This window comes from Coffea arabica, chromosome 6e (assembly GCF_036785885.1).
Source record: "Coffea arabica cultivar ET-39 chromosome 6e, Coffea Arabica ET-39 HiFi, whole genome shotgun sequence".
In the NCBI taxonomy this organism is placed as follows: domain Eukaryota; kingdom Viridiplantae; phylum Streptophyta; class Magnoliopsida; order Gentianales; family Rubiaceae; genus Coffea; species Coffea arabica.
The window spans coordinates 27,244,948-27,254,528 of NC_092321.1; the positions used below are offsets into that span (position 1 = coordinate 27,244,948).

The 9,581-nt window shown below is 42.0% G+C and overlaps 2 protein-coding genes and 1 long non-coding RNA gene across 4 annotated transcripts; 2 read left to right on the forward strand and 1 right to left on the reverse strand.

Annotated features, from left to right (window-relative positions):
- The first annotated feature begins 1,276 nt into the window (after positions 1-1,276).
- On the forward strand, positions 1,277-3,066 carry LOC113695232 (G-type lectin S-receptor-like serine/threonine-protein kinase SD2-5). 2 transcript variants are annotated; one of them, XM_027214257.2, is made up of 2 exons: positions 1,277-1,897; positions 2,137-3,066. In XM_027214257.2, exons 1-2 carry the CDS (start codon positions 1,514-1,516, stop codon positions 3,061-3,063), a joined length of 1,311 nt encoding a protein of 436 aa, XP_027070058.1. In that variant the 5' UTR covers positions 1,277-1,513; the 3' UTR covers positions 3,064-3,066. The 2 variants fall into 2 exon arrangements, with proteins under 2 accessions (XP_027070058.1, XP_027070057.1); XM_027214256.2 differs by having other exon boundaries at positions 1,279-1,897; positions 2,038-3,066.
- LOC140009611 (uncharacterized) lies at positions 1,633-2,060 on the reverse strand. The gene is made up of 2 exons (XR_011817094.1): positions 1,928-2,060; positions 1,633-1,831 (listed from the first exon to the last, which is right to left on the reverse strand). It is a non-coding gene; the product is annotated as an uncharacterized lncRNA (long non-coding RNA).
- Positions 3,067-8,366: 5,300 nt separating the features above from the next.
- LOC140009826 (uncharacterized) lies at positions 8,367-8,984 on the forward strand. Its single transcript, XM_072056159.1, has one exon. The coding sequence runs from the start codon at positions 8,367-8,369 to the stop codon at positions 8,982-8,984; it is 618 nt and encodes a 205-aa protein (XP_071912260.1).
- Positions 8,985-9,581: the final 597 nt, after the last annotated feature.

Genomic DNA, 9,581 nt, shown 5'->3' on the forward strand with positions numbered 1-9,581 from the left:
AACTAAGCAAAAAGTGCACATTCGAAACAAAGTCTTGACATGTCACTAATAGAATAATCGTGTCAACACATCAGTGTTTGTGTCAATCCATTTTTGACATAAATTATTTCTTTATCTTGTTTCAGTCAAGTCTTGTTCTTTTTTCTTTTTTTTTTGTTTTGGTATTTGCGTCTTGTCCACTTACCGTGTCAAAAATTGCAATCCCTGATTTTCTTCCATGTCTCATGCTAAGCATAAGCAAAAATCTGTGATCATCAGAAGGAACAAATTTTGCTATTTCTGCTTGATTTGTGCTCCAGTGTAACAGCTTCAGTCTCTTTTTTTTTTTTTTTCTCTTTTTCCCCCACACCAAACTTTTCAGGCGTCATTCATGCGCGAGAGTTGGTGTCACCCCAAGACAAATGCCACAGGTAGTGATGCCGGCATGATGGCGTCAGCTTCCACAAACAGAAAAGAGTCTAATTTTAATCCACCACTCATAAAGGGGATTGCACGCTCTAACCTTAAAAGAAGAAGCATCCAATTGACCCTTCAGACACATGGGGTCAGTATTACAAATCACAATCTATTTTACTCCAACTCTACCACCACCTCCACCTGCTCACTCTTCTGTTTTTCCATAAAATCACAGTACCTGATAGAGCTGGAAAGTTGGACAATCTTAACTGCTGGTTCAATTTTATAGTGAGCAACTTTCTGACTCTAATTATTCTTACAACTGTCCTTCAACAACAGTCCTAGGGCCAAGGCCATGCCAAGAAAAAAGAAAGGAAGAAAGAAAGAAAGAAGGAAAGGAAATTAAAGAAAAATGATGCATAGTTATTTACCTTACAGATGAATTTCACCACAACTTGCTTTACAAAAGGAAGTGAAAGTCAATATTTGTATAAATAAGAAAACGAGTATTATCTTCTAACGTCTACACTTGTAAGTTACTAGGGTTTTTGGGCTTTCTCCTAGAGAATTATTACTTGGCTAAAGGAATTTCATGCTTTTTTTTTTCGTTCTATTATTTGATTACCGTTTTTGTAGAGAGTCTCTCGATAGAAACAATATAGAGAAAACTATTGTTCTTTTCAATCGAGGATGAAACGTAGAGAAAACTGTTGTTTCTTTCCATTAGAGGATTTAATTCATGGAATCAGGAATAGTAGGGAGATAAGGTTAGGAGACACGTTGGGAAGCAAAATCACTTTAAGAGTTAAACGATTATAATCTTTATTTAAAAGATAATGAGCTGTTTATTTATTTTACTTTATTTGGTAATGAGATAATTAGTTACAATTGAATGGGAATAAATTAAAAACCAGCCAAAACAAAAGCAACGATGAAGGGGCAACTAGACAAGTGTGCTTTTAGGCTGTTTCTGAGTCTGTGAATCGAAGGCATGGCAGCATGCCAACTTTTCTTCCACTCATTTCTATTGCTTCCACCCGAAAATAAGACCCCTAAACTAAAGTACCAGAGCTGCCCCCCACGAAAATATGCACTGCTGTTATAATCCAATCTTGAAATGAAAATTTGCCATCTCGTTTTCCTTGTTTATCTTTTCTTCCATGCCTATTGTGACTCTGATGTTCTCGTTGGCTACCATGTAACACTGGCTATACCTCCAGCATACAGCAGCGGATTCGTGGGGAGAGCTTTCATTATGGAAACTGACCAAACCGAGCCCAACTTTAGAACTGCAGTCAGTGTTGAAGCTCTGGATGACAAGTACGCGTGTTCACTAGATATCTTCCTAGGAAATGTTAAGGTATGGAGTTCTGGCCATTTCTCTCGATTCTACACAGCAGACAAATGCATGCTCGAGCTCACAGAGGATGGAGATCTGCAATTGAAAGGTCAGAAAGAAATAATTGGATGGAGGAGTGGAACATCTGGACAAGGCGTCCAGGTAAATATTGCAAAGCAGATCCTTACTTACCTAGGTGATTGTGCTTACTTGATCTCTTCTTTGAAAAAATGTGTGCTCATTCTTTAATCTTGATATACTACTATCTGATTGATGTTCCATCAAATTCTGTATTTCTGTAGAGGCTGCACTTGCTAGAGACAGGTAATCTCATTTTAGTAGATCCTCTGAACTTGATTAAGTGGCAAACTTTCAATTTCCCAACTGATGTAATGCTTCAGGGGCAAAGGCTAAGTTCAAGGACTCGGCTAACGTCTTTCATCAGCAACAACTCGAGTTTATTCTATTCGTTTGAAATTCAGTATGATAAGATTGTACTGTATTTGAATTCTGGCAAGTGGAAGTATTCTTATTGGGAATTTAAGCCGTACCCTTATGGTGAGAAAAACATTACATATATAGAATTGACTTCCAAAGCGCTTGAAATATTCAATGGTAAGTTCCAGAAAGTGGCTCAGATTACCTCAGAACAGCCTCAGCCCGTGAGGTTTCTAGCACTGGGAAATTCCACTGGTAATCTAGGGCTCTACTATTACTCAGCTGAGAGACAAATGTTCCAAGCTTCCTATCAAGCACTCAATGGGACATGTGATCTTCCTTTGGCTTGCAATCCATATGGAATTTGTACATTCTCCAACGCCTGCTCTTGCATTCGACTAATGACAAAAGGTATCGGGTCACTTCCAGATTGCAGTACTGATGGCATATCTGAAGGGCTGTGTGGAAGGAACCAGGCAGAGATGGTTGAGCTGCAAGGCGTTACGAGCATTCTGAGGCAGGGAACCCCTAGCGAGGTCAATATCAGCAAAGACGCATGTGCAAATCTGTGTTTGGATAACTGTACTTGTGTTGCAGCATTATACATCTCGTCAGCTGAAGCTGATGCAAACTTGCAGCAATGTTTTCTCTATGGATTGGTTAGGGGAGTTAAGGAGATCCAGAGGGGAAGCACAGGGAGTTATTGGGTTAAAATGCCGAAGGGAAGTCGAGATCAGGTCCATGGCAAGAGTTCTGGATTGAAGAAATGGAGTGTAATTGTGATAGGAGTGGTTGATGGTTTTATCATTTTTATTGTTTTGGCTGGCATTGGATATTATATAATTCAGAAGAGAAGACAAACCTCATTGAATACCAGGCACACCCCTTAATTATTCTTTTTCCTCCAATTTTATTCAAAAATTCCAGCTGACTAGTAGCAAGAGGTCCCTTTGCATAGTAGGAAACTCACCCTTCTTTTATTTGGACAGGCTAGACTCACTATTGCATTGAGACACTATAATATACCCAAAAGTTCAACTCTAGCATAATTCTATTCAAGAGTCATACACTTCATATTGAAAATTTCGAATTACAAGTCTTGTAATTCAAGAATAGTAAAATTCTTTGTCAGTTTTCTATTGTCATACATGTAACGTAATAAGAGCAAGTAAAAATAAAATAGTGTGGCTTTGCGAGTTGGTTATATCGACCTCTAGACAAACAGTTGAAGGATCCAATCATCCACAGGAAGCCAGCCGAAAGATTGACACTGACACAAAGGATGAAAAAACACTAAAAAAATGAAACAACTAGAAACAACAAACAAAATAAGAAAAGGGAATTCCCATACACTTAATAACCAATTCCCACAACACACCTTTGGGATTAGTAGAAGCACAAAGAAACACATGTTATACACACTGTTTATCCGTGTCTTATCAGGAGAAGCGAGGACAGGAAACTTGCTAGTCACCTGTCTGATAGCATATGGATTGATGTAATTCAAAAGAACCGTCTGGCCCAAATATAAGCCAACCGGAAAGAAAAAGAGGTGTCAGGCCCAGTTTCCCCTATTACAATGTTAAGTTCTTGATCCAAATCTAATTTTTGTATTTGATTATACAATTATTAGAGTCTAATTGATACATCATTAGTTTTATATGTAATGAAGTAGGGATATAAAGGAGTAAAGGCGTGAAGTGGCAACAAAGGAAAGCGCGATCAAGCAGAGAGGAAAGAAGAGAAGACGCGGATTGAAGAATTCAGACAGCAAGTGGGCACGAAGTAAATAAAGGCGTGATAACAAAAAGGGAGAAGGCGCCAGGAGACCGCAAAGGCGCGAGCAAGAAAGCACGCTCATTCTGGGTTCACGTCCTTCTTGCTGCAAGTGGACAGGAGAATCTAGAAGATTCACTCACACGCAATTTCTATGTCATTAGCTAGTGGGCAAGTTAGTTAGGATAGATTACTATAAATATTACGATCATGCAATTGTTATTGGTAGAGAAAATTCCTGAATTGTAATCAGAAGGAGAATATCCTTTCTGTTATCCTTTCTTTAAGTTCTTCCTCCATTCTTTCTCATCTTCGTCTTTTCCCGCCAATTTCTTTTTCTATAAGCAAGTTGAAGTTATTCAATAAAAGTTCAATGGTTCCTGGAATTCATTCAGCTTGAGTATAATTCGTGTTCTTATCATTTGAGTACATTTCAGATACATTCCTCACCAAACACCATTTTTAGGTTCTGTACCACAACAGTGGTATCAGAGCCAGGTTGCGAGCCATAGGGATGACAAAAAACCAGGATGAAAATCTGAGAAGAGAGGTCGTGGAATTAGGGAGTGTGGTCAGGACCTTTACCAACAAAAGTGAGGGAGTAGAACAGGCCATGAGGACAATGGAGTTTAGACAGGATGCTACTGAAAAGCTACTGAAAGGATTGGATCAGAAATATGAGGGCTTGATGAACATGATGGCTCAGTTGGTGGCCAAGATCAGTGACCAGGGAAAGGAACCAGAAGGCAGTAGCAGCTCAAAAAAGGAAGATCGATCAAATGAATCCAGGATGGAGCCACCAAAAGAAGCAGGTAGTAGGAGAGAGGCCAGAGTCCATGGTAGATTGCCAAAAATGGATCTGCCAATTTTTGATGGAGACAATCCAAGGGAGTGGATCAGGAAGGCTAACAAGTATTTCAAACTACATGAGATAGAGGAGGATTTGAGGGCTGAGGTTGCTGAACTCTATTTCAGAGACAGAGCAGACATCTGGTTCCATGGAGTTTTTCATGGAAGGGAGGCTATTCCCTGGTCAGAATTATCCACTGCTCTATGCATCAGATTTGGAGAGGGAAGTCCAGAAGAGGCCATCGAAGAATTCAATAAGCTGGTGCAGGCAGGATCTGTGGCTGAATACTTGGAGAAATTCGAGATGCTCAAAGCCCTGGTAATGCCTTCTCTGCCTCACTTGTCTGATTCATATTATAAGGCATGTTTTATGAGTGGATTCAAAGAGGAAATAGTCAATATGGTGAAAATATCTAAACCTGAAACCTTAGCTGTTGCCATTGAAATAGCAAAACTCCAAGAAAAGAACCTCAAAGCAATCCAAAAAATGCAGAAACCTGTCAATACCAGTTTCAATAGCCAAAAAATCCACAGCAAAACTACACCCCACACCAAATGGAACCAAAACTACCCCAAACACACCAACAAACCCCCTGATCAGTACACTTCCAACCAGAACCTATTTAAAAAAATAACCCCCACAGAATACAATCACAGGAGGGAAAAGGGGCTATGTTATAGATGTGCAGAACCTTATACCTTGGGGCATGTTTGCAAACAAGCCCATGCACATTTACTGTTGGCTGATGAGGATGAAGACATGGAGAAGGGTAGGGAACCAGAGGAGGAAGTTTTCTGTGACTGCATTAATGGAGGTCTGGCAGGGGAACACATAGAAGTATCAATTCATGCCCTGGCAGGAGGAGCAAGGCACAAAACGATAAGGCTGAGGGGTCATGTTAAGGGAAGGTAAGTCACTGCACTGATTGATAGTGGCAGTACCCATTGCTTCTTGGATGAGCAGCTGGCAAAGGAGTTGAAACTGTGTACACAGGGGCCAACTTTAATAGTCAATGTGGCTAATGGTGAGAAGGTGGACTCCAAGGGACTGGATAAGCCTATGCAGTGGGAGATGCAGGGGCATCAGTTCCAACATACCTTCAACACTTTGAGGTTGGGGGGATGTGACATGATACTGGGGGTGGATTGGTTGGCCAAACACAGCCCTATAGAGTTCAATTTCATGGAACTCAGTATGAAGATCCTCAAGGGGAAGCAAGAAATAATACTGATAGGGGAAGACAGCAGCACCAAGTTGGAGATACTCAAAGGAGGCAGGCTAGCAAAATGGCTAAGGAAGCAGGAATATGGGGTAGTAGCACAACTGGTGACAGTGGGGAAGGAGGAAAGACCAGGACAGATACCCATTGAAATCAACCATGTGCTAGATCAATACAAGGACGTCTTTGAAGAACCAAAAGGAATGCCTCCAACAAGGAGCCATGATCACCAGATTGTCCTCAAGGAGGGAGCCAGGCCCTTCCAGGTGAGACCATACAGGTGCCCCTACGTGCAGAAGTCAGAAATTGAGAAATTGGTGAAGGAAATGCTGGAGCTGGGCATCATACAACCCAGCAGCAGCCCATTTGCTTCCCCAGTGCTACTGGTTAAGAAAAAAGATGGGACATGGAGGTTCTGTGTAGACTACAGGCAGTTGAATGAGCTGACAGTGAAGAACAAATTCCCCATGCCCCTGATTGAAGAGTTAATAGATGAACTGCATGGGGCCAAGTATTTCACAAAAATAGATCTGAGGGCAGGATACTTTCAAATCAGGGTCAAAGTGGAAGACATACCAAAAACAGCTTTCAGGACTCATCAAGGACTCTATGAATTCAAGGTCATGCCATTTGGCTTGACCAATGCACCTGCAACCTTCCAGAGCCTGATGAATCAGGTCTTCCAGGAACAGATGAGGAAATATGTGTTGGTGTTCTTTGATGATATTCTGGTCTACAGCCCCACACTGGAGACACATGTGAAGCATGTGACTGAGGTAATGAGTATTCTGAGGCAACACCAGTTATTTGCCAAAATGAGTAAATGTTCTTTTGCTCAGCTACAGGTGGAATATTTAGGACACATCATATCAGCAGAGGGAGTACAGGCTGACCCTGAGAAGATAGAAGGCATGAAAAACTGGACGAGACCAACCAACATCAAGCAGCTAAGGGGATTTTTGGGCCTAACAGGGTACTATAGGAGATTTGTCAAAGGGTATGGGGCTATAACCAGACCCCTGACAGACCTGCTCAAGAAGGACAACTTCCACTGGAGTGAAGACACAGAGCAGGCTTTCCAGCAACTGAAAGAGGCCATGTGTAGCACCCCAGTTCTAGCAGTACCTGACTTCACCCAGCCATTCATTATTGAGACTGATGCATGCTACACTGGTATAGGAGCTGTGCTAATGCAGAATAGAAGACATATCTCCTACCTCAGTCAAGCTCTGGGACAGAAAAACATGGGGTTATCAATCTACGAAAAAGAACTACTGGCCTTGGTGACAGCTGTGACCAAATGGAGACACTACTTAGAAGGACACCATTTCATCATACATACTGACCATCAAAGCCTGAAGTATCTCCTGGAGCAGAGGATCACTACCCCACTCCAACAGAAATGGCTCACTAAATTGTTGGGGTTGAGCTACGAGATCCATTACAAAAAAGGTAAGGATAACCTGGCTGCTGATGCACTGTCTAGACAGGGCAGGGAAGAAATAGGGGAGTGCACAGCTATATCATGTGCAGTGCCAACCTGGGTACAGGAGGTAATAGAGAGTTACAAGGGGGATGAATGGACTCAGAAGACCATAGCTCTGGTGTTATTAACCCCCACACTAGCACCTGACTACTCATACCAGGATGGCATTCTCAGGTTCAAGAAGAGGCTAGTAGTAGGGGGACAAGGTGATACCAGGAGGAAGTTAATCACTGCACTACACGATTCCCAAGTTGGAGGACACTCAGGCATTCAGGCCAGCTACATGAGGGCCAAACAGCTATTTTATTGGCCAGGAATGTACCAGGAAATCAAGAAGGCAGTCCTAGAATGTGATACCTGCAGAAAATGTAAAGATGAACATGTGGCTTACCCAGGATTGCTGCAACCACTTCCTATTCCCCAGCACTCATGGAGCCACATTTCTATGGATTTTGTTGAAGGACTACCCCAATCAGAAGGAAGGAATACTATTATGGTGGTGGTAGATAGGTTTACCAAGTATGCACACTTTATCAGTTTATCCCATCCTTTTGATGCTCCAAAAGTGGCCAGACTCTTCATTGACTACATCAGTAAACTACATGGCATTCCCTAAAGCATGCTCTCAGACAGAGACAGGATTTTTGTCAGTAAATTCTGGGAAGAACTATTCAGTTCATTGGGGGCCAAATTGAACTACAGCACAGCTTATCACCCTCAGACTGATGGCCAGACTGAGAGGGTGAACTAGGTGCTCGAAATGTACCTCAGGTGCTTGACTCATTTGGAACCAAAAAAGTGGAATCAGTGGTTATCTCTGGCAGAATGGTGGTACAACACTTCTCACCACACTGCCATCTAAATGACTCCTTTTGAGGCTCTATATGGTCTAGCCCCTCCCCAATTGGCTCTGGGACCTTACCCGCAATCCAGGGTAGCTGCAGTAGGAGAATACCTCAGAGAGAGGCAACAAATGGATAACATGCTGAAACAGAATTTGAAGCAGGCTCAAGAGAGAATGAAAAGGTATGCTGATGAGAAGAGGAGTGAACGAGAATTTAGTAAAGGAGATTGGGTGTATCTACGGTTGCAACCCTATAGACAGAGCTCTGTGGCCCTGAGAGGGAACACCAAGTTATCAGCAAGGTACTTTGGCCCTTACAAAGTGGAGGAAAGAATAGGAAATGTAGCTTATAGACTGGAACTACCAAGCTCTTCAAAGGTACACCCTGTCTTCCATGTGTCGTTGCTCAAAAGAAAGGTGGGAGACAAGATCACCCCCACCCTCCATTTACCAGAAACAAATGAAAAGGGTCATTGGAGAGTGGAGCCTATTGCCATACTGGATAGGAAAATGGTGAAGAAAAAAAATGCAGCTGCCACTCAGTGGCTAGTCCACTGGTGGGGTACGGACCCTGCAGAAGCTACATGGGAGGATGCTGAGGAGATCGAAAGACAATTCCCTACCTTCCAACCTTGAGGTCAAGGTTTGTTGTGGAGGGGAAGGTATTGTAATGAAGTAGGGATATAAAGGAGTAAAGGCGTGAAGTGGCAACAAAGGAAAGCGCGATCAAGCAGAGAGGAAAGAAGAGAAGACGCGGATTGAAGAATTCAGACAGCAAGTGGGCACGAAGTAAATAAAGGCGTGATAACAAAAAGGGAGAAGGCGCCAGGAGACCGCAAAGGCGCGAGCAAGAAAGCACGCTCATTCTGGGTTCACGTCCTTCTTGCTGCAAGTGGACAGGAGAATCTAGAAGATTCACTCACACGCAATTTCTATGTCATTAGCTAGTGGGCAAGTTAGTTAGGATAGATTACTATAAATATTACGATCATGCAATTGTTATTGGTAGAGAAAATTCCTGAATTGTAATCAGAAGGAGAATATCCTTTCTGTTATCCTTTCTTTAAGTTCTTCCTGCATTCTTTCTCATCTTCTTCTTTTCCCGCCAATTTCTTTTTCTATAAGCAAGTTGAAGTTATTCAATAAAAGTTCAATGGTTCCTGGAATTCATTCAGCTTGAGTATAATTCGTGTTCTTATCATTTGAGTACATTTCAGATACATTCCTCACCAA